The sequence below is a fragment of the Scyliorhinus torazame genome, chromosome 3 (assembly GCF_047496885.1).
Source record: "Scyliorhinus torazame isolate Kashiwa2021f chromosome 3, sScyTor2.1, whole genome shotgun sequence".
Classification (NCBI taxonomy): Eukaryota; Metazoa; Chordata; class Chondrichthyes; order Carcharhiniformes; family Scyliorhinidae; genus Scyliorhinus; species Scyliorhinus torazame.
The window spans coordinates 304,898,815-304,924,099 of NC_092709.1; the positions used below are offsets into that span (position 1 = coordinate 304,898,815).

The 25,285-nt window shown below is 45.0% G+C and overlaps 1 protein-coding gene across 6 annotated transcripts in view; it reads right to left on the reverse strand.

Annotated features, from left to right (window-relative positions):
- Window positions 1-25,285, reverse strand: part of LOC140409219 (histone-lysine N-methyltransferase NSD2-like) — a 137,479-nt gene that overhangs the window by 94,612 nt on the left and 17,582 nt on the right. For all 6 annotated transcript variants that reach the window (XM_072497500.1, XM_072497497.1, XM_072497496.1 and 3 more), the window contains exon 3: window positions 6,836-7,013. In XM_072497500.1, the coding sequence (XP_072353601.1) occupies window positions 6,836-7,013 (178 nt within the window). The remainder of the gene's footprint in view (window positions 1-6,835; window positions 7,014-25,285) is intronic.

Below are 25,285 nucleotides of genomic sequence, written 5' to 3' on the forward strand. Positions count from 1 at the left end.
TGCACTGATGGACAGGATGCTATCTCATGAGGAGTTGGGAGAAGGGAAGATATTGGATATATATGGGTGGTTGCTGGAGACAGGGAAGGCTTTGTTCGAGGAAATAAAGGGAAAGTGGGGAGAGGAATTGGGTCAGGGTTGGAGGGAGGCCGTCTGGAGTGAGATTTTGTATAGGGTGAACTCCCATCTCCTCTAGTGGCAGGCTGAGCCTGATACAGTTCGAGTACATAGAGCGCACCTGACTAGGGTGTCGGAGCAAGGCAAGAAAGTATGTTGTGAAGAGGATATACAGAGGCTATGAATGGATATAGAAAGGTAAGTGAGTGGGCAAAGGTCTGACAAATGGGGTAATAATGTGGGGAAATCTGAAATTGTCCATTTGGCAAGATAAAAACCATAATATCAAAATGGTGAGAGATTGCAGAGCTCAGAGATGCAATGGGATCTTTGTGTCATGGTGCATGAATTGCAAAAGGTTAGTATGCAGGTACAGCAAGTAATTAAGAAAGCAAATAGAATGTTATGTTTTATTGGGAGGGGATTTGAATACAAAAGTAGAGTTATACAGGGTATTGGGGAGACCACATCTGGAGTACCGTTTAGTCTCCTTATTTAAGGATATAACTATGGTCGAACAGTAGCACAGTGGTTAGCACAGATGCTTCATAGCACCAGGGACCCGTGTTAGATTTCCAGCTTGGGTCACTGTCTGCGTGGAGTCTGCACGTTCTCCCCGTGTCAGCGTGGGTTTCCTCCAGGTGCTCCTGTTTCCTCCCACAAGTCCCAAAAGATGTGCTGTAAGGCAATTTGGACATTCTGAATTCTCCCTCCGTGTACCCGAACAGGCGCTGGAGTGTGGCAACTAGGGACTTTTCACAGTAACTTCATTGCAGTGTTAATGTAAGCCTACTTGTGACAATAAAGGTTAAGATCGTTATTTACAGAAACAGTTCAAAGAATGTTTACTAGACTAACAAATGACTATGACTTAGTGGCCATTACTGAAACATGGTTAAAAGATGGTCACGACTGGGAGTTAAATATCCATGGGTATCAGACTATACGAAAGGATAGAATGGACAGTAAGGGCGGTGGTGTAGCTTTGTTGTTTAAGGATGGCATCCGGGCAATTGTAAGGGATGATATTGGTGCTATGGAGGACAAGGTTGAATCAATTTGGGTGGAAATCAGGAATAGTAAGGCGAAAAGGTCACTGATAGGAGTAGTCTATAGGCCACCAAATAGTAACAGGATGGTAGGGCAGGCAATAAGCAAAGAAATAACGGATGCATGTAGAAATGGTACAGCGGTTATCATGGGAGATTTTAATCTGCATATCGATTGGTTTAACCAGGTTGGTAAAGGCAGCCTTGAGGAGGAGTTTATAGAATGTGCCCGGGATAATTTCCTGGAACAGCATGTAATGGAACCTACAAGGGAACAAGCGGTCCTAGATCTGGTCCTGTGCAATGAGGCAGGATTGATTAATGATCTCATAGTTTGGGATCCTCTTGGAAGGAGCGACCACAATATGATAGAATTTAAAATACAGTTGGAGGATGACAAGGTAAAATCAAACACTAATGTTTTGTGCTTAAACAAAGGCGATTACAATGGGATGAGAGAAGAACTAGCTAAGGTAGACTGGGAGCAAAGACTTCATGGTGAAGCAGTTGAGGAACAGTGGAGAACCTTCCGAGCGATCTTTCACCGTGTTCAGAAAAGGTTCATACCGACAAAAAAGAAAGACGGTAGAAGGGGGAAAAAATCGACCGTGGATATCTAAGGAGGTGAGGGAGAGTATCAAATTGAAGGAAAAAACATACAAAGTGGCAAAAATTAGTGGGAGACTAGAGGACTGGGAAGTCTTTAGGGGACAACAGAAAGCTACTAAAAAAGCTATAAAGAAGAGCAAGGTAGACTATGAAAGTAAACTGGCTCAGAACATAAAAGCAGATAGTAAAAGCTTCTACAAATATATAAGACAAAAAAGAGTGGCTAAGGTAAATATTGGTCCTTTGGAAGATGAGAAGGGAGATTTAATAATAGGAGACGGGGGAATGGCTGAGGAGCTGAACAGGTTTTTTGGGTCAGTCTTCACAGTGGAGGAGACAAATAACATGCCAGTGACTGATGGAAATAAAGATATGATAGGTGAGGACCTTGAGATGATTGTAATCACTAAGGAGGCAGTATTGGGCAAGCTAATGGGGCTAAAGGTAGACAAGTCTCTTGGCCCTGATGGGATGCATCCCAGAGTGTTAAAAGTGATGGCTAGGGAAATTGTAAACGCACTAGTGATAATTTATCAAAATTCACTAGACTCTGGGGTGGTCCCAGAGGATTGGAAAGTAGCAAACGTGACACCACTGTTTAAAAAAGGTCGGCAGAAAGCGGGTAATTATAGGCCGGTAAGCCTAACTTCGGTTGTAGGGAAAATGCTGTAATCTATCATTAAGGAGGAAATAGTGGGGCACATGGAGGGAAATTGTCCCATTGGGCAGACGCAGCATGGGTTCACAAAGGGTAGGTCGTGTCTGACTAATTTGGTAGAATTTTTTGAGGACGTTACCAGTGCAGTAGATAACGGGGAGCCAATGGATGTGGTATATCTGGATTTCCAGAAAGCTTTTGACAAGGTGCCACACAAAAGGTTGTTGCATAAACTAAAGATGCATGGCATTGAGGGTAAAGTGGTAGCATGGGTAGAGGATTGGTTAACTAACAGAAAGCAGAGAGTGGGGATAAATGAGTGTTTCTCTGGTTGGCAACCTGTAACTAGTGGGGTCCCTCAAGGATCAGTGTTGGGCCCGCAGTTGTTCACAATTTACATAGACGATTTGGAGTTGGGGACCAAGTGCAATGTGTCAAAGTTTGCAGACGACACTAAGATGAGTGGCAAAGCAAAAAGTGCAGAGGATACCGGAAGTCTGCAGAAGGATTTGGATAGGTTAGGTGAACAGGCTAGGGTCTGGCAGATGGAATTCAATGTTGCCAAGTGTGAGGCTATCCATTTTGGGAGGACTAACAGCAGAATGGATTATTATTTAAACGGTAAGATGTTAAAACATGCTGCTGTGCAGAGGGACCTGGGTGTGCTGGTGCACGAGTCGCAAAAAGCTGGTGTGCAGGTGCAACAGGTGATTAAAAAGGCTAATCGAGTTTTGTCTTTCATTGCTAGAGGGATGGAGTTCAAGACTAGGGAGGTTATGCTGCAATTGTATAGGGTGTTGGTGAGGCCGCATCTGGAGTATTGTGTTCAGTTTTGGTCTCCTTACCCGAGAAAGGACATATTGGCACTGGAGGGAGTGCAGAGGAGATTCACTAAGTTGATCCCAGAGTTGAGGGGATTAGATTATGATGAGAGGTTGAGTAGGCTGGGACTGTACTCATTGGAATTTAGAAGGATGCGGGGGGATCTTATTGAGACATATAAAATTATGAAGGGAATAGATAGGATAGATGCGGGCAGGTTGTTTCCACTGGTCGGGGAAAGCAGAACAAGGGGGCATAGCCTCAAAATAAGGGGAAGTAGATTTAGGATGGAGTGTAGGAGGAACTTCTTCACCCAAAGGTGAATCTCTGGAATAAGGATCCTTGCCCAGTGAAGCAGTTGAGGCTCCTTCTTTAAACGTTTTTAAGAAAAAGGTAGATACCTTTCTAAAGAATAAAGGGATTCGGGGATATGGTGTACGGGCCGGAGAGTGGAGCTGAGTCCACAAAGATCAGCCATGATCTCATTAAATGGCGGAGCAGGCTCGAGGGGCCAGATGGCCTACTCCTGTTCCTAGTTCTTAACACCTAGAATGGGTGGGTTGTTGTTGAGGAAAGGTTGGACAAGCTAGGTCTATGTCTGTTGGGAGTTTAGAAGAGTAATAGGTGACTTGGTTGAAACATCCAAGATCCTGAGGGATTACGACAGGGTGGATGTGGAGAGAATGCTACCTCTTGTGGGAGAATCTACAACTAGGGGGAGTCACTAAAGGGTCGGTCGTTTAAAGCAAGAGATGAGGAGATACTTTCTCCCGCATAGGATCGGGATCTCTTCCTTAAAAAGGTACTGGGAGCAGAGTCTTTGAATGTTTTTAACGTGGAGTTCGACAGATTCTTTATATGCAATGAGATAAAAGGTTATCAGGGGTAGGCAGCAATATGGAGTTCAAGTAAAAATCAGATCAGCCACAATCTTATTTCATGGTGGAGCAGGCTCAAGGGGCCGAGTGGCCTATCCTAATTCACATGTTTCTATGTCTGAAAGATAGTGCTTGATGAGGTCCAGTCAGATCTAATGACGAATGTCTATATCAGTTATGTGCCAAATAGATTCAAATCTGCATTCTTCAGACTTAAAGAAAACTAAGATAGGACTGTATCAAGGGGAACAAAGGTGGGAGAGAGTAAGGGTTTAGTAGGAACAAAAAGAAAGTTGGAGGCAAGTAACTAGAGGAATTCCAGAGGGGCTGCATTTATTGATCCGTTAAGAGAAGTTCACTTGGGCGGCACGCTGGCGCAGTGGTTAGCTATGCTGTCTCACTACACCAAGGGCCTGGGTTTGATTCCGGCCCCGGATCACTGTTCGTGTGGAGTTTGCACATTCTCCCCACGTGAATCTCACCCCACAACCCAAAGATGTGCAGGGTAGGTGGACTGGCAATACTGAATTGCCCCTTAATTGGAAAAAATTAATTGGGTACTCTGGTGAGATTAACCTTCAACACACTAGACCGGAAGGTTAGTGAAGAAACAGGAAGAGATAGCCTGGGGCACCTGGCCGTAAGCACGCAGCAAGTGCTTGGAAGGACCCTTTGCAAAATTTGGAGAAGGCAGAGAGCAACTTCAGGCTTATCCAAGAGGGAGTCATGGCATCAGGAGGATAGAAGGTTGAGAAATAGTCATGCGTTGTGAATTCCATCAAGAAATTTGGGCAGGAGGATATGTGCGTGAGAGGTGACAAATGAGAGGAGTTTTGAGGACAACTGGAAAAGAAGCTGGCAGGAGGAGAAAAGGAATGAGAAGCTTCGATGTTAACTGCATCTCAAACCAGATAGTGAAGTATGAAGTTAGATACTATTTACAAAATGCAGCATTACACATCAAGTCTTCTCCCGGCTAACTCAAGAGTTCCAGCAGTTTGAGTACCAATGGAGACAAACTTCAACTAAATTCAACAATACAAAAATCCAATTAAACCAAAGGAACTTGAAGGAAATTGAAAGAAAACGTAGAAAATAAATGAATGTTATTTTGGGGGCTGCGAAGAACCCAATGGTTACAGAAAACCTCAAGCATGCCAGTGGACACTGTATGCTCACTCTTCAAGGACACCCAACAACAAACACATCCAAGGAAGAGGAACAGTCAATCCAGACAATTCCCTCGACCGCCCGTTAGCTGGACCTGCGAATGGATCATAGAATCCTTAGTGCAGAAGGAGGATATTCGGACCATCGAGTCTTCACCGGCCCTTGGAAAGAGCACTCCAGTTAAGTCCATGCCTCCACCCCATCTCGGTAACCCAGTAAACCTACCGAACCTTTTGGCCACTAAGGGGCAATTTAGCATGGCCGATCCACCAAACCTGCAATTCTTTGGGCTGAGGGAGGAAACCGGAGCACCAGGAGGAAACCCACGCACACACGGGGAGAACGTGCAAACTTCACAAGGCCGGAATTGAACCTGGGTCCCTGGAGCAGTGCTAACCACTGTGCCACTGGAAATGGATTTTAGTTTTTTTGCACTTTGGAGATCCAGTACAAAAACAAATTAATAAATCAACCAATTGAAAATAAAAGCAAATGAAGCCAATTGTAACTGAAGACATTTAACAGAACCGTTGCAAATGGGGCGGCACGGTGGTTAGGACTGCTGCCTCACAGCTCATGGGACCCTGATTCACTTCCAGCCCCAGGTGACTGTGCAGAGTTTGCACTTTTTCCCAATGTCTGCGTGGGTTTCCTCTGGGTGCTCTGGTGTGTCCCACAGTCCAAAGATGTGATTAGGTGGATTGGCCATTATTAATTGCCCCTTAGTTACCAAAAGGTCATGTTAGGTGGGGTTACTGGGTTAAGGGGATAGGGTGGGGCCTGACCCTTGGTTGGGTACCCTTTCAGAGGGTTGGTGCCGTCGCGATGGGCCAAATGGCCTCCTTCTGCACTGCAGTGATTCTAAATTTAAATGTTGTTTTGGGGGGGGCCAATGATGTCCTCCAGCCAACTGGCCGTGCAAGGCCTCACGTGTGCCAGTGGACGTCGCATGCTCCCTTTTCACGGATACCAGGCTCGAATGCAGCAGCAGAAGAGGAGCAGACATTTGGGTCAACAACGTCCACTGCTTCGATCTGTTAATGGCCAGCTTGAGGTCCTTTTTATAAGTGCTCCAAGTATGTAATTATTTTTTTTCTGTCATTCATGGGACGTGGCGTCGCAGTCTGTGCCAGCATTTATTGTCCTTGAGGGGGAAAAAAGAGTCAACCATTGCTGTGGGTCTGGAGTCACAAAAAGGCCAGACTAGGCAAGTACGCCAGATTTCCTTCCCTAAAAAGGACATTAATGACCCAGATGGGTTTTTACGACAATCGACAATGTTTTCACGGCCATTTTTATTGAATTCAAATTTCACCAACTGCCGTAGTGGGATTTAAACCTGGGACCCCAGAGTACTCTGGGTCACTAGTCCACTAACAATACCACTACGCCACCACCTCCCCTCAAACAATGCCCTTTGTCCGTGTATCCTAACATAAAATTAATGCACAATTAACAAGAGAGGTGTCTTAAAATGTTAAATTAGAATTACGTTACCAATTCAACAGTTAAAAAGCTACTGTTTCAAATACCTTTTACTCTTGTATGAGTGCTCAACAGGGGGTCTGAAGAAACCATGCAAGCCCACCAAGGGTAACCAGATACTTTGGACCACACCATGTCTCCCACATGATATTTCACTGGGACGTCTTTATCCTTTTCCTTGGTTTCCTCGTCTTTGGCTCTTTCATTGTCTTGATCTTCTTCAGTCTATCGATATAAACATCACAGAAGTACTGTAGTGAAATTTAGAATTCAGTTTTGAAATCACAGACTTATAGAATAATTTACCTGTTGACAGGTATATATATTTTTTATTATTATGGGGCAATTTAGCATGGCCAATCCACCATCTTTGGGTTGTGGGGGTGAGACCCATGCAGACACGGGGAGAACGTGCAAACTGCACACGGACAGTGACCCGGGGCCAGGATCGAACCCGGGTTCTCGGCGCCATGAGGCAGCAGTGCTAACCACTGTGCCACCCTGACAAGTATATTATAAGACAAAGTGAATACAGCAATTTGACAAATAACATTCATTTTGTCATGCCTAATTACACTGCAAATGTCAAAATATTGATGCAGAGGTTATACTTTCGTTTCATGAAATTTATAGCCGTGACTACTAAAACATGGATTGCAACTAAACAGAGCCAATTTTGACCAGGAAATTTGGAGCTCTACATGGGACAAAATAAGTCATTCAAAATTATGGGGCAAAATAAACCACACAAGATCATTTCATTAAACAAGCAAACAACTAATGCAATCTGATCCCATTAATTTTCTCCTCTTGGTTTTCCCCCCTCCCACGAATATTTCAATGGAAAACTTGGGCTCTTGCCAAGCCGAAAGCGAAAGCAGGCCTGTATTCAATGTTAGAAAGGAAAAATATTCTGAGTTCTCCTGGATTACAGGAGTATTTCAACAGCAATTTCCTTCAGATTATGAACGGGACACTGATAGATTGCATCTGACCTGCACCATCACATTTTTTAAAAAAACATGTTCAAAATTAACACTCTTGTGACTGCCAACACCGATCAAACACACAAGGAGACAAAACTAAACCTTAAATCAGTAGTTTTTGGCTACATAATAGTCAGCAGATGAAAATTAAATCACCTGAAATGCTTGGAATATTTTGGCATGACGAGCAAGAATACAGGAAAACAGGAGAAGCGCTGCAACACATTGTTTTCTCTTATTTCTTTGGGGGAGGGAGGGGAGAGGGAGTTCGGAAGAACACTATTTTGGATGTTCACTGGTGCTGATGTTACATCTACATTTATTTCAGTCCCCTCCCCACTCCCCAGTTCATGCCACCACAGTTCACCAAATCAGTCTCTCTCAATGTAGACCTCACTGACTTTTCACAGCTCCTAGCTGCTGCTGCGCCTTAACAAGATTCAGGCTGATTGTAGCATGCAGGACACTGAGCAGTAGCAGCTGGGCATGATGGTAATGGGCAGGTTGTTGAGCAGAAAAAGTGTTGAGAACCGGGTTGTGATTGTTCACCTGCTCTTTGGACAAGTTTTATGTATTTTAAATATCTCTTGTTCCTCATCATTAACATGAAAATAATTCAGTATGGCTAATGTGGCCATTAACACACTTCACTTTTTATTTGCAGGAATGGAAGTAAGCTTGGATATTTGAGCTCAGTCTAAAAATAGTACAGCTTTGCTTGTCTATCATTCTGGCTGTGTTGGGTTCAGAAAATCACCATGACCCCATCCCACGCTGAAGAACTCTACAGGTGCTCGGAGTTACAAACAAGATGCCATCACTTTCGTATGGAAGAGCAGATGGTCAACTTTCTTTTTTTCCTGATTTGGAAGGAACACACTTTTACCTTGCTAGATGCATCTCGAAAATGGGTTAATTTTCAAATGACATTTATCTCTTGCACTACATTCCAATTTACCTCAGACCCAAATCAATTCATTGGTAATTGCAAAGAATCCATTAACATTATTTTTAATTACCAACTCAACTCGCACATTCAATGCTTATAATTAAAAGAAGTGGGCAGCATTTAAAATTTACCTGGTTCAAAAGCACACTTCTACATTTTACTTGAGGTGAGAATCACAAAAAAAGTGACTCAAATGTAACTCAAGCAGAGTTATACAAATTCTGTTCATGTGCAGGCAGACTCTCTAAAGGAATAACATGGTTAACCAACTATTTTGCATCTGCTTTACAATGTAGACAACCTATTTTAATGTACATGCGATACTCAAGTCGAAGAATTCCAAAGAAGAGTCATATGGGACTCGAAATGTTAATTCGGTTTCTCTCTCCAAAAATGCTTCCAGACCCGAGGTTTTTTTCCAGTTTTTGTGGATTTCAATAATCAAGATATTGATTGATTCATAGGCATAAACTAAGAGCGCAGCTGAACATTTTGGTACAAATTCAAGTTGATGCAGGTTCCTTTTTGATTTCATCAGGCCTGATTTTGTAAGGAAGCAAAGAATCCCATTCTTCGGTTACCAAACAAAACTCTCCCATTCCTACCTTTAATGGGCAAAAGTAAAATGAAACCGGAGGAATCAAAAGGGATAAAAACGGACAGGTAAGTGACAAGATCAAACACAAGTAAAAAAATATCAATACACTAACCAAATTAAAATGAAACATTTGCAAATGGATTCTTGCTGGTGAAACAAAACACAACAGGCTAACCAGACAGAAAAATCAATTAAGAAGTGTCAGAGGGATTTAGAACAGTAGATTATATGGAACTGCAACAACTTGTACTACTACTTTAACAGAATTAACATAAAATAATATTCCAAGTGTGTCACTTGAGGGTGCCATCCGGTACAATTCAGAGACCTGGCACCAATAAAGATATCCTCACCAGGAAGCAGTTTCGCTGGGTATCCTATTGCCGGCAGGAAAGGTAAATAGCTATGATTTTGATGCTAGCCACATAGGTAAAAAAATAATTGTCTTGACTGATTTACACAGCTTCCCACTCCATGGTGAAGGCGGCCACAATGAGAAATTCAAGAAAAATACTGCTGGTGACAGAAAGATTCAGCAGGTCTAGCAGCATCAGCGGAGAAAGAGTTAATGTTTCAAGTCCAATACGATTCCTCTTCATTGTGAATGCGATTCTGTGATAACTCTGGGTGCATCATGGTTTCATTATATTGCCAATAAGCATTGTAAATTCAAAACAACGTAACAGTTCTGCGAACGTTCCACTGAAAGTGGTTAGGTTATATAAAAAAGGGACAACAAAGATAATTTGGCTACCAAATTAAAGAAGGACCCAATTCAAATTTAATCACAAAAAAATTACAAATGCCCCCCAACCACAATGGTTACATGTAACATGCAAGGGCTGAATGGGCCAGTTAAGCTGTTGCTTGATTTCACGCACTTGGGAGTTTGAAGGCGGACCTTGTGTTCTTGCAGGAGACTCACCTGAAGTTGCGGGATCAGGCGAGGCGGAGGAGGGGATGGGTGGGGCAGGTGTTCCACTCAGGGTTGGACATGAAGACAAGAGGGTTGGCAGTGTTGGTTAATAAGAAAGTGCCGTTTGAGGTGGGGAGCATTGCGGCTAATCCAGGGGTAGATACGCGATGTTCCATGGGGAGACGATAGGCCAGTTGTGGAGGGCCAGTGTAAGAGTATGGGGAAAAGGCGAGTGGGATGTTGGCCCACCAACTGAGGGAGCAAGCAGTGGCGAGGGAGATTGGTAGGGGTGAGGGATGAGAAGTATAAGGTGGCGGCGGACCTAGCGGGGGTGAATGGGGTATTTTTGTTTCAGGGTGGTGAACGGGAAAGAGATGTTCTTAGGAGGGGGGTTGCTAACGGTTGCCAAGCTTGATGAATTATTATTGGGCGGTGAACATCGCCACGGTGAGGAAATGCGCAGTGGAGGAAGGGTCTGTGTGGGGGCAGACGGACCGGCGTGTAGTGGAGCAAGTTTGAGGGCACTGTTGTTGGCACCCCTTTCTCACTGTTCTGGTACTCTGTGAGTCCAGTGGTGGTTGAGTCCAGTGCTGGTTTCAGCGTTGTGGGTGTGCAGCCAGTAGAGACAACATCACAGGTCGGAGGGCATGTGTTATGGGCACCGCAATGTGATAAGCATAGGTTTGTGCCGTCAGGGTTGCATCCAAAGTTCTGGGAGCAACGGCAGGATTTCCAAAAGGGAATGGTTTCAGGTGCCTGCAGGCGAGGGATTTCGAGAGTGAGGTGCCGTCCTTCCCGGGGTTGCCACCTCTGGTGATGTAGGGCAACTTGTCAGGAGTACGATATTGGGGAGGGTGTCTGATATCTAAAGTAGGTTGATGGAGAGGACTGCGCTGCGGTGAAGGAGATCAAGTGTAAATGGGTGGAGGAGTTTGGGTGGGGAGGGAGGGGGGGGAAAAGAGTGCAGGCCGGGACGTGGAAACGGGGTGAATGTGTCCTCGTCAGATTGCAAGGATGAGCCGGGTCTTTGCCTGAGTGGAAGGCAGGTACAGGTGGTTTGTGGGAAGGCCCGTGAATCACGTCCACATGTTTTGGGTGTGTCCATAGCCGAGGGGGTTCTGGCAGGAGCTAGCGGATGTTATGTCCGGGATTCTGGGTGTGGGGGTGGTCCCAAGTCCGGAGATGCCGATATTCGGTGTTGGAAGATCTGGGAGTCCAGGTGGGATAGCCTGGAGATGGATCTTGTTGTGTTGGCGGGACTCGGTGCTGCCGAGAGCGGGGGTATGGGCGAGTGACCTGGCAAATTTCCTTTGGTTGGAGGTGGTCGTGTTCACTTTGCGGGTGTCGGAGGACGGGCTCACCTGGAGGTGGAAACCATTCATTGATTTTTATTTTTCCAACGTGGATTGTCAGGTCGGATAAAGGGGAAAGGGGCAAAATCTTGGAAAGCTTTATAAGAGATAGGATGTATAATCATCTGGAAAGGAATAATTTGATTAGATAGTCAACACGGTTTTGTGAAGGGTAGGTCGTGCCTCATAAACCTTATTGAGTTCTTTGAGAAGGTGACCAAACAGGTGGATGAGGGTAAAGCAGTTGATGTGGTGTATATGGATTTCAGTAAAGCGTTTGATAAGGTTCCCCACGGTAGGCTACTGCAGAAAATACAGAGGCAGGGGAGTCAGGGTGATTTAGCAGTCTGGATCAGAAATTGGCTCGCTGGAAGACGACAAAGGGTGGTGGTTGATGGGAAATGTTCAGACTGGAGTCCAGTTACTAGTGGTGTACCACAAGGATCTGTTTTGAGGCCACTGCTGTTTGTCATTTTTATAAATGACCTGGACGAGGGCGCAGAAGGATGGGTGAGTAAATTTGCAGATGACACTAAAGTCGGTGAAATTGTGGACAGTGCGGAAGGATGTTACAAGTTACAGAGGGTCATAGATAAGCTGCAGCACTGGGCTGAGAGGTGGCAAATGGAGCTCAATGCAGAGAAGTGAGAGGTGATTCATTTTGGAAGGAGTAACAGAAAGACAGAGTACTGGGCTAATGTTAAGATACATGGCAGTGTGGATGAGCAGAGAGATCTCGGTGTCCATGTACATAGATCCCTGAAAGTTGCCACCCAGGTTGAGAGGGTTGTTAAGAAGGCGTACGGTGTGTTAGCTTTTATTGGTAGAGGGATTGAGCTTCGGAGCCATGAGGTCATGTTGCAGCTGTACAAAATTCTGGTGAGGCCGCATTTGGAGGATTGCGTGCAATTCTGGTCGCCGCATTATAGGAAGGATGTGGAAGCATTGGAAAGGGTGCAGAGGAGATTTACCAGAATGTTGCCTGGTATGGAGGGAAGATCTTATGAGGAAAGGCTGAGGGACTTGAGGCTGTTTTCGTTAGAGAAGAAGAAGGTTAAGAGGTGACTTAATTGAGGCATACAAGATGATTAGAGGATTGGATAGGGTGGACAGTGAGAGCCTTTTTCCTCAGATGGTGATGTCTAGCACGAGAGGACATAGCTTTAAATTGAGGGGAGATAGATATCGGACAGATGTCAGAGGTAGGTTCCTTACTCCGAGAGTAGTAAGGACGTGGAATGCCCTGCCTGCAACAGTAGTGGACTCGCTAACACTAAGGGCACTCAAATGGTCATTGGGTAGACATATGGACGCTAAGAGAATAGTGTAGATGGGCTTTCGAGTGGTTTCACAGGTCGGCGCAACATCGAGGGCAGAAGGGCCTGTACTGCGCTGTAATGTTCTCTGTTCTCTCTCTCTCTCTCTCTCTGTTAGGGGCTTGTGTTTCTGTTCATGTTTTGGTCTTCTGATATTTTTATGTATACACAATCAGGCAGCATGGTAACACAGTGGTCAATGATGCTGCCTCACAGCGCCAGGGACCCAGGTTCAATTCTGGTCTTGGGTGAAAATCATTGTGGGCGGCACGGTAGCACAGTGCTTCACAGCTCCAGGGTCCCAGATTTGATTCCCGGCTTGGGTCACCGTCTGTGTGGAATCTGCACGTTCTCCGTGTCTGCGTGGGATTCCTCCGTGTGCTCCGGTTTCCTCCCACAAGTGCTGAAAGATGTGCTGTGAGGTAATTTGGACATTCTGAATTCTCCCTCGGTGTACCCGAGCAGGCGTCGGAATGTGGTGACGAGGGACCTTTCACAGTAACTTCATTGCAGTGTTAATGTAAGCCTACTTGTGACAATAAAGATTATACATTAAAAAGTCTTGAATAAAATATTTTTAAACAAAAAAAAGTATATATTGAACAGAAACACAATTTTCAGAAATCACCCCAGTTGCCCACTTGTAAAGAGATTACATTAACTCCAATGATTGGAGCAGATGGAATTGGGTTGAAAGTGAATGAGCACCCCAATGGAAAAGTGTACTCCAGCAGAAATCATTGCCTTCAGGAGAGCAAAGCTGGAAACTGAAACATTGGATAGGTTTCCACACCAACAGGAATAGAAAGATGATCGAAGCAAATACCACTGACTGGAGTGCAGATTACATTTTTCAACCTCTCATGCTTCAATAGCCTGTCAACGAGAGCATGTTATAGATAGATCAGAAAAGTTCATCTGACACTGAAAGGCCTCTGTACAATGGACCATAATCATACTTCATCATTACGGTGATTAGAAAGGATCAACACTGCAATAAAAGAACTTGTGATTGGGTAAAATTCTGAACTAGTTACGTCTATCCAAAAAAGACCATAGTCAATTCTGAACAAAGAACAATACAGCACAGGAACAGGCCTTCGGGACTCCAAGCCTGTTCCAGTCATGATACCACCCGTGGCCAAAACCCTCAGCACTTCCTAGTGCTGTATTCCTCTATACCCATCCTATTCATGTATTTGTCGAGATGCCTTTTGAACCCCGATTAATGAATCTGCTTCCACAACCTCCCCTGGCGGCGCATTCCAGGCACTCACCACCGTGTAAAAAACCTGCCTCGCACATCTCCAAACTTTGCCCCACGGACCGTAAACCCATGCACCCTAGTGACTGACCCCTCCACCCTGGGAAAGAAAGAGTGCCTGCCCATCCACTCCATCCATCCTGGTTGATATAGGTTTGATCCTCAGAGCTAGAAGTACCAAGAGGAAAACACAACTCTCCCTCAATGTGACACATCTGATAGAGAAAGAACTCCTCCAATTGAATTATCTAGTGACAGTTCTATTCTCCAATTTCACAAGCCCCTTTATACCAAGATGATATAGCCCGAAAACAAATACCAGGAGTTAGATGACAAACTGGGCTGAGACAAATATCGAGACAAGAATTACTCAACTGCAGAGGGTGCACATTTCCTCACAACTACTAAAATCTCAACTCCTTCATGCCTTCCCATTCTCTCCTCTTTTCCAATGAAGGTACACTCTTGCTGGGGTTAGATTTTAGAGGTGCTGTTAACCTTCTAGTGACTTTGTGCGAGCTATTCACAGCTATTTGACCGTGCAGGACACAGCTGCTAAGCACAATCCTGTTCCTACCCAATTCCTAACTTCTTCATATTCATTTTCTAGCAGAAGTCATTGGAATGCAACCTTTGTTTCATCCCCCTTCCCCAAGAACTGTGCAGGTCAACAGTAAAACTCCTCAGCCAGTTCAGTACAGACCAAAGATTGACCTACAGTGGCTCCTGGTTAAGCAACACCTCAATTTTGAAATTCTTATACTTAAAATGATCTCCCTCCATGGCCTCACCCCTCATCTCAGTAATCTCTTCCAGACCCACAACCGAAAAGAGATATTCACACTTCCCAAATGCAATCCTAATTTTAATCATGCCTCCAGCGGCCAAGGCCCCAGACCAGTGTTTTTCAAACTTCTTCTCTCCCCTTCCCCTCCACCCTACTCTATTCCCCCCCCCGACCTATTTTTGCCAACCGGCCGACCTTCGCAACTCACACTGTCCGACCTTCAGGACTCCATGCCATGTTCGTTTACTTTTAATGCGAAAGGCGAGGCTCGTTGATTCTCACAATCTCACTTGAATAAGGTTCACAGGAGAGGCCAAAGCACATATCAGTTGCAGACTTTAGCCAGTTCCTTTGTGCCGTCTAATCCAACCTCGCACATGTAGGTCGTTGTGAAGGGCAATAGCAACAAAATGCTTGTTTTACTCAGTACTGGATACTCCTGGGAGATGCTGATCCAGAATTCAGACAGCCTCATGGGCTTTTGACGTGTATTTAATATGGTATCACAGGTCAGCTGCAGCAACATCGTTTTTAAATTTGGAATCATCTTTAACTTACTCTGAGGTCTCAACTTGGAAGAATTTTTCACCCACCACTTCTCTTTCAAAATCTGCAACCTACTCATTTGTCAGGACTTCCCTGCATATAACAGTTTGATATCCTTATTTGCATTGGCATAATTGACAAATACCTCAAGAAATCATTATACTGCTTTGTTCCACAGTTCATTTTCTTCTTTGTAGGCTGTTAACCAGAGGCCCTGGAGCTCTGTACAGAGCTAACACTGGCACTGCTCTGCCCTGGAGCAGCCCTCCACAGCAGATTCTGTTGGGAGATCCTGTCCAGTAGGTACTCTGCCTATCTGAGTCTCTGACCATCTCTGAATTTTAAGAAAACAATCGATCTTCACAGTTCTCTTGCCAGCAGCTGAAAAATGGAAGCACCTATCCTCTGTGTTTTGATGCCAAAAACGCATACAAGGCACTTGGCACCAAGTTCATGTGCAGGGTGCGTGACCTGCTCTCTGCTGCTGTTTCTGGCCAGAAGATTCCACATAGCCTCATTTAGACGGCAGCAGCCACCATTTTCTATGTAAAAGCTGGTAGCGGCCGCTGGGTGCCTCCCCTGCGATTGGGACCACCAATCGCTCCACGACTCAACAGACACCTGTCTGCGATCCATCTGCAGGTAACGACAGACTTGAAAAACCCTGCCCCATTTAGACGGCAGCGGCCACCATTTTCTATGTAAAAGCTGGTAGCGGCCGCTGGGTGCCTCCCCTGCGATTGGGACCACCAATCGCTCCACGACTCAACAGACACCTGTCTGCGATCAACCCGCAGGTAACGACAGACTTGAAAAACCCTGCCCAACTCTGAATTTCCTCTCCAAACCTCTTAGTTTCTCTTTCCTCCTTTAAAGATGCCTCTAAACCCTACCTTTTTGACCAAGTTTGTTTTGTTTGCTCCAACATCTCCCTACATGACTCAGCATCAATTTTGGTTATGTCTATGAATTGCCTTGGGATGAGAGCGCCTGAGTAATAGCAGAATGTTAGAGCAACAATATACTGGCCCAAAGGTAGGTAATGATCAATCACCAAGTGTCTGATCTCACTAATAAGTGTTTCTTCACAAGAAGTATTTCCCTGTGCTGATCTCATGCATCTATAATATTAAATTTCAGGTGAGTACTGCCAGTCGCCTGACAGCGTATTTCTGACAAACCTCTGAACTAGGATTGTGCCATGACAGCCAAAGAAAAGGAGCAAATGCTTTCAAAGCACCATTATGAATATGACTAAGCTTTGCCCTGTAATTCAACATCTATTAAAAATCTTAAAAAGGAACACTTCTAGACAATGCAGACAGACCTTTCATTTTGATTTGGTTTCCAACCCAAAATGGCTACCCTTTTAAAACTTTCTGCTGCAGGAAACCTTCATTTCCTCTAGGCTCAGCTACCCCAAAGCACTCCAGGCTGGTCTCTTGCATTCTCCCGGATGTAAACTTGAGGTCATCTAAATCTCTGCTGTTTCTTGTGCTTACTGGTCCACAGTGGCTCCTGGTCATGCAACATCTTGATTTTAACATTCTTATCCTTTATTTCAAATCCCTTGCCCTTCCCCATCTCTGTAATCTCCAAACCTAGAACGCTCAAATATCTGCATTTTTCTAATTCTGGTATCTTGTGCATCCCCATCCCCAATGTCTGCACCCCCAATGTCCTCAAGTTGCTTAGGCGCCAAGCTCTGGAATTTCCTCCTTACAACACTCAATCTTTCCATCTTACCTCCCTCCTTTAGAAAAAACCTTAAAATACCTCTTTGACCAAGCTTTTGGTCATTTGACCCAATATCTCCTTTGGTAACTCAGTGTCATACTTTATTTTAGAAATTTCCTATTGACCCAAAACATGTGCAGGTTAGTTGAGTTGGCCATGGTAAATTGCCCCTTAATTGGAAAAAAAATATTGGGTGCTCAATTTTTTTAAATAAATGTTCTGATTGAAATGTTTGGGTAAAGCATGATATAAATACATGTTTTTGTTGTTTTAATTTTTAAAAAGAATACAATTTAGCAGCTGGCTGCCTCTTTCAGCTGTGGTTTATTATTTTGTGTCATGCTGGATGCTTCCGGTGGCAGCATATAGGAGGAAGTCGCACGTTGGGTGGCTCCTGCTCGAGGCTTGATTATTTCAAATTTAGTGCTCGGTCCCAGGTGCAATCCATTAACAAATAAGTGCAGGAAGACATAAGAAAGGATGGGAATGACCAAAACCCAAAACAAAGCCGCCATGAAGAAGGTGGCAAGTGAAGTTTCGCCATCAAGAGAAAGGGTCAGCTCGGCAACTGGAAAGATGGCGGTGACTGGGTCGCTGGGTGGGGCCGCACTGTTCACGGCAGAAAAGGTGACCGAGGTGATGGTTGTGGAGTTTGAAAAACAGTTGCAAAGCACATGGAGATGATGAGGAAGGAGATGATGGCAGCAATGAAGGTGGAGGTGATTGCACCGATGAAGGCGACGGTGTCGAAGACATCAGCGATCAGCTCACCTCGATCGGCGAGGAGCTGCAGAGGGTAGCGGAGACCAACAAAGGTCTGCGAGCGAAGGTGGAGGAGCTGGAAAACAGATCTAGGTGGCAAATTCGAGGATATTTGGCCTGGCCGAAGGGGTGGAGGGCCTGAGGCTGACTGAGTACTTTGCCAAGATGTTGACAGAGCTGTTTGGGAGGGGGAGGATTCCTCCTGGTACAAACTGGATCGAGCTCATTGGTCATTGAGGCCTAAACCGAAGGTGAATGAGCCGCTAAGAACGGTGATTATTTGTTTCCATAGGTACCACGTAAAGGAAACGGTCCTGAGTGGGGCAAAGCAAAAGCGGAAGACGCAGTGGGCTGGAGCTGGTTTACGCATATTCCAGGACTTATTGTGGAGTTGGCGATGAGGTGGGCAACCTTTGGCCGAGTGAAGACGGCACTGTATAACAACGGTGTGCGTTTCTGCGTAGTATATCCAGCTAATTTGGGGGTGACCTACAAATCCAAATACTTTTACTTTGAGACAGCGGAAGCGTTTGTGAAGGCAGAAGGACTAGGGCAGAAGTGAGACTGAGGATTGGTCTTGGACTGAGGGTGTGTGTGTGTGTGTGTGTGTGTGTGTGTGTGGGCGGAAAAAGAGAGATTGAGTATAGTTTTATTTTTTATTTCATTTGTTAAAAGTGTTAAATGGGTGACGTTGCTCATTTGGTTACGGTAAGAGTTGGGATTTTTTGCAATGATGGTTTTCTGGCGTTTGTGTGTTTGCATTGGGTTTGTTTGAAGGGGGTTTCTTTGTTTTCCTGGGACCGGGTAGGGGGCATGGGATTGGGGCCTGGGCAGGGGCCTCCACACTAGCAAGCTCAAGCTGGCTAGTGAACAGGAGTGTGGTGGGGGGAAAGGCTGCAGTCATTGGAGATTGGTCGAACAGATTTTGATGGGCCGAGGTGGTGCGAAAGGTGGGGAGTGGGGGAAAGATTTGATTTATTATTGTCACATGTATTAGTACACAGTGAAAAGTATTGTTTCTTGCATGCTGTACAAACAATGCATACAGTACATCAGGAAGGAAGGAGACTGCAGAATATAATTTTACAGTGATAGCAAGGTGTAGAGAAAAGATCAACTTAATAAGAGGTAGGTCTATTCAAAAGTCTGATGACAGTAGGGAAGAAGCTGTTCTCGAGTCGGTTGGTACGGGACCTCAAACTTTGGTATATTTTTCCTGACGGAAGAAGGTGGAAGAGAGTATGTCCGGGGTGCGTGGGGTCCTTAATTATGCTGGCTGCCTTTCTGAGGCAGCGGGAATTGCAGACAGTCGATGGATGGGAGGACGGTACTGGGTGAGGTGTCTGAGATGAAATGGGTGGGGGAGGAAAGAGTTCAACGACAACAAATGGATGGGTCAGGCCAGGCCCAGTGGGCAGGGCCCCCGAGTTACGATGATGACAGTTAAGAGGGGTGCCCCCCCCCCCCCCCCCGCCCCCCCACGGTCCGAATAGTTACATGGAAGGGTTGGGGAGGGGGGGGGGCAGTGAAGAGAGCAAGGGTATTTGCGCACGTAAAAAGCTTAACAGCCGATGTAATGCTACTGGAGACTCATCTGATGGTGAAAGACCAGGTGAGGCTCAGGAAGGGCTGGGTGAGCCAAGTATTTCATTTGGGGTTTGACAGTAGGGCGTTTTGGGGGGGGGGGGGGGGGGCAGCGGTTTTAGTGGGTAAGAGAGTGAGGTTCCAGGTGGAGAAGATGGTGGCGGACCAGGGGAATAGATATGCGAGAGTAACATGCGAGTTGGAGGAGAGGTTGCTGGCACTGGCATGTGCTTATGGCCCTAACTTGGAAGATGCAGGATTTGTGAGGAAGGTACTTGGGGCCATTCCGAACTTGGATTCGCACGAGCTATAATCTTTATAATAATCTTTATTGTCACAAGTAGACTTACATTAACACCGCAATGAAGTTACTGTGAAAAGCCCCTAGTCGCCACATTCCGGCACCTGTTCAGGTACAGAGGGAGAATTCACAATGTCCAAATTACCCAAGAGCATGTCTTTTGGGACATGGGAGGAAACCGGAGCACTCAGAGGAAACCCACGCAGACACGGGGAGAACGTGCAGACTCCGCACAGACAGTGACCCAAGCCGGGAATCAAATCTGGGACCCTGGTGCTGTGAAGCCATAGTGTTAACCACTATGCTACCATGCTGCCCAAGTGGGAGGGTATTGGAATCTGGTGCAAGAGCCAAGGATGGCTAGGTCACAGCTGTGCTCGCTCACCCAGTCGGACCCATGGAGGTGGTTCTTGCACCCGAGGGAGCGGGAGCATTCGTCTCCTCGGTTCATAAGGTTTATTCGAGGACTTTTTTGCAGCAGGGAAGGCATTGCTGGCGGGGATTAGTGGATTCGGCGATAGCGATCTCGGATCATGCACCGCATTGGGAGATGAAGGTAGCGCAGAGACCGGGTTGGGGAGTGGATGTGGGGTTGCTGGGAGACCAAAGTTTTTTGTAGAGAAGATCAGGAAGGTGGTTCAGTAGTAAGTGGGCTTTAACTGTACAGGGGGGAAACTGCAGGCGGTGGTGAGGGGAGAGGAGATATTGTTTAAGGCCAAGATGGATAACGGGGACTGGGAACAGCATCGAAGGCTGATAGAGGAGATGTTGGAGGTGGACAGGAGGTACATGGGGGATGCAGATACGGCCCTTTTGGACAGAAGGAGGGAGCTTCAGGCTAGCCTTGCTCGGTTGTCCACAAGGAAGCCAACTAAGACAGGCAAGGGAAGCGAATCATGAATATGGGGAGAGGTGGAGCACATGCTGGCAGGTCAACTTCGGATGGAGGCGGCGGACCGGGAAATAGTCCAGGTGCGGGATACGATGGGGAAATTGGTGTTGGCCCCGTACCAGATTAATAAGGTATTTGAAGAGTTAAGGTGTTTTGGGGAGTTCCATGAAAATCTGTATAGGTCGGAGCCACCGGGATAGGATCAGGGGATGCGGGAGTTCCTAGGCGGATTAGAGTATCCGAGGCTGAAGGAGGAAGACAGGGCCAGACTGGAGAGGCTGCTGGGGAACAAGAGGTAAAGGAGATAATTGGAAGGATGCCATCGGGGAAGGTGGCAGGACCAAATGGGTTCCCAGTGAAGTATTACAAGAAATTTAAAGACAAATTGGTGCTGCTGATGATGGGGATGTTCCAGGAGGCAATAAGGAAGGGGATGCTCCAGGAGGCAATAAGGAAGGGGATGCTACCACAAACATTAGGGCAGGCCTCAATCTCCCTGCTGTTAAAGAAAGATAAGGATCCGATGGGGTGTGGGTTGTACAGGCTTATATTGCTACCGATTGCAAAGATACTGGCAGCTAGGTTGGAGGGGTGCCTCTCGAAGGTGATAGGGGAGGACCAGACTGGATTCATGAAAGGAAGACAGCTCGTTTCAAATAGGAGGTGTTTTCTTTTAATTCGTTCTTGGGATTTGGGCGTCGCTGGCTGGGTCAACATTTGTTGTCCATCCCTAATTGCCCTTGAACTGAGCGGAGTTATATTCATGTGGAAATAATTCAAAATGGTGGTCAAAAAGTTGAAACTATCAATTTCCTGTGAAATACTCTAAATGGTAGAGTTCTGTAATGAAGTGTCATTAGCCACCTACACAATTCTGAAAGGAACTCCTGGTGTTCTTAATTCAAGAGAAAGTGACCATAAAACCACTGCATTTGATACTGAACAAAGAAACAAAGTGGGGTGTGGGGGAGAAAAGTAAGCCATTCTGAAAACTATACTGCAACCTCCATTTACGCAGTTAGTTTTGTTCCAACTCTCGGTAGTCAACCTTTAAGATGGGGCCTTAATGGCATACTTCAACAAGTTTTGAAGAAGTTTGGTTGTGCAGATATTATGGCTGTAGGATGTGTATTAACTATCATGGCCTGAACTGACAACTTTCACTTATGTAGCACCTTAAATGTAGTAAAAAAAAATTAAAAGTCATTCATGGGGAGTGAAAAGACACTTAGCTTTGGCCTAGTTTAGAAGCAGTAAGAACAGATAAATAGCTAAAAGCTTGAACCAGGAGGCAGGTTTGGCCAAGTTTAGAAGAGGCAAGAACAGATAGATAGCTAAACGCTTGGACTAGGAGGCATGTTTAAGAGTGCTTTAAGGGAAGAGAAATGGGTGGAGGTTTAATAAGTGAATTCTGCAGCTTTGGGACCCGAGGGCATGGACAGCAATTAAAATTGAGGATGTTCAGGGCCAGAATTAGAGGGGCTGAAGACAGGACCAGCAATGATGGCTATCTGAGGGTTAACTAAGCAAGAGGCGAGTGTTGGAGGAATGTAGAGTTTTCAAGAGTTGCAGTGCTCAGAGAATTTGTACATTTAATCGAACTGGCAGAAAGGGCTGAATTTTAATAGTTCATTTGAAAGGCAGCACCTTGGACACTAAAAAACACACCCTCATATGCTTAAACAAAACCTCAGTTTAAGTTATGCTTCAAAATTCTAAAAGGTTTGAACACCTATCCTACTCAGGAGAATGTCACCATTGAGCCAAGAAAAAAAAATGAATACATGAAAGCAACCAGGGTTTCAATTAAACAAGTTGCAGCAAAAACCATTCTGCACTTATATCCATCCCAGGTCAGGAAGGATCGATACGACGAGGTCTTGTCCAGAACAGCAATGTGTACGGTAAACCACATCCTCAGACTGTCATAATACTGAGCTGTGGTTTTCATGCTTTATAGCAATGCATCCACCAAAGACTAGACTGTCACTGAGCTGTGTTTTTAATTCTTCATAATCACTATTGCCACATCGGCAAACAATTTGTGCACCAGAAATAATTCTGCAATAACAAATAAAATGAATTATCTGTAATATTTTGTGACGTTGGTTCAAACACGAATGGTAACAAGATAGGAGCCTTGTGCTTCTTTGGTATGCCATACTATTTTGATTCTTTTTAATACAATCTCCTGAAATTGCAGAATGCTCCAAAATGCAATGCCTCATCTGAAAGTGTACCTCCAACAATGCTACATTTTATCAGTATTCCATTGAGCTTTCACATCCTAATCCATACCCTGCTGATTCAAAGGCAAAAGTACGATCAATGCAACAAAGTTGGATCCAAAATAAGACAAAAACTATTCAAAGTTTCATATAACGGCTGTGGCACAGGAATTCCTTCATGGGATGTGAGCAACGCTGGCAAGACCAGCATTGCCCATCCCGAACTTCCATAGAGTGGCTTGCTAGGCAATTTCAGAGGGTAGTCAAGAGTTAATCACACCACTATGGATCTGGAGTCACACGCAGGCCACACCACTATGGATCTGGAGTCACGTGCAGGCCACACTGCTATGGATCTGGAGTCACATGCAGGCCACACTGCTATGGATCTGGAGTCACATGCAGGCCACACTGCTATGGATCTAGAGCCACATGCAGGCCACACCACTATAGATCTAGAGTCACATGTAGGCCAGGCTAAGACAGATTTCCTTCCTCAAAAGGATATCAGTGAACCAAATGGGATGGATTTTTAAATATATCAATGATAGTTGCCATGGCCATTACCGAGACTAGCTTTCAATTGCAGATTTTATTAATTGAAATTAAATTCCACTAGTGACAGTGGAATCTATATCCCCAGAGCATTGGCCTGGGTCTCTGGATTACTGGTTCAGTGACATTACCACTGTGCCACCGCCCCCCTCACTGTCTCCCCGTTGTGTCCATGCTGGCTCTCTGCAAAAGCAACTTGCTCTCCTGCCCTTTCCTCATAGCCCTGAAATTTTCTTTCTCTTCAGATAATTATCCAATACCCGATTAAAAGCCATAATTGAACCTGCCTCCACCAGACTTTCAGGCAGTGCATTCCAGATCCAGCTGCACAAAGTACTGCAGTTTTTTCCTCATGTTATCTTCGGCTCTTTTGCCAATGCCTAATATAAATATCTCACTTCAAGCTTTTTTTGAGTAAATCATGAGAGTGCAAAATGAACTATTATCAATCCATATTGTTGCAATTAAATCCAGGCCTTCTCCACCATCCTGTTCTCTACGCAGTCTTGAAATTGAAATTATTTGAAATTTGGGGATCATTTATTTCCTCATCACCCCAAAATGGTGCAATTCATTACCATGAATAATCTCATCCTTAACCAAATGACAGTCTCCAATTCGCAGGAAGGGTTTGGATTGCAGGGTGGGACACACACACAAATGGACAAAGAATATAAGTGCCGATTGAACTTGGATCTCAGCATATAAATGGAACTCAATATTTGTAATCTAAAATATAATTATGCATAAAAGCAAATACTAGTTCACTAATGTTAGGCCTGAGTATTTCTATCATTTCTGTTTGCATTTGTGTTCATTTGTGCTCAAAGTGAATGCTGAACATTCATTAAAACTCAATTGAACTGGAAATAATAATAATTAATAATCTTTATTATTATCACAAAAAGGCTTTCATTAACACTGCAATGAAGTTACTGTGAAAATCCCCTAGTCGCCACACTCCTGCGTCTGTTCGGGTACACGGAGAATTCAGAATGTCCAATTCACCCAACAAGCACGTTTTCAGGACTTGTGGGAGAAAACCGATGCACCCGGAGGAAACTCACGCAGATATGGGGAGAGCATGCAGGCTCTGCAGACAGGGACCCAAGCGGGAATCGAACCTGGGACCCTGCCGCTGTGAATCAACAGTGCTAGCCATTGTGCTACCGTGACTGCGCAAATGAGTGAAAAAATAAACTTCAACCTCTCCCAAGTTCTGGAAATAATCACGAGGATTGTACGCAAAGCGTTGTCTATGGGTTGCATTCATATGGATGTCCAAAGACATTTGATATGATTCCATAAGCAATTATTGGAAAAAAGAAAATCTTTATATTTGGAAACAATCCTGGAACACAGGTTACAAAATAGTTGCGAGGTAGGAAAAGTCACAGAATGATACAGCAGAGGGAGGACATTCAGCCCATCATGACAATGCTGGTTCTGGTTAGAGCTGCACAACTGGTCCCATTCCACTGTTTTTCTCCCCAGAGGATTTTTTTCCCCCAACAAAGCCCCCCACCACGAGTAATTATACCAACTCTTTTTAAGGTATCAAATCTGCTTTCACCACCATGTCATGAGCTCCCGATCATCATAACTCACTTCATTAAAAGAAAAATATTCACTTGCCACCTCTGCTTCAATTGCCTATAATTATTATTCTACCAACCATCCTGTCCTGGAAACAGTTTCTCCTTATTTACCCAACTATTCAAACT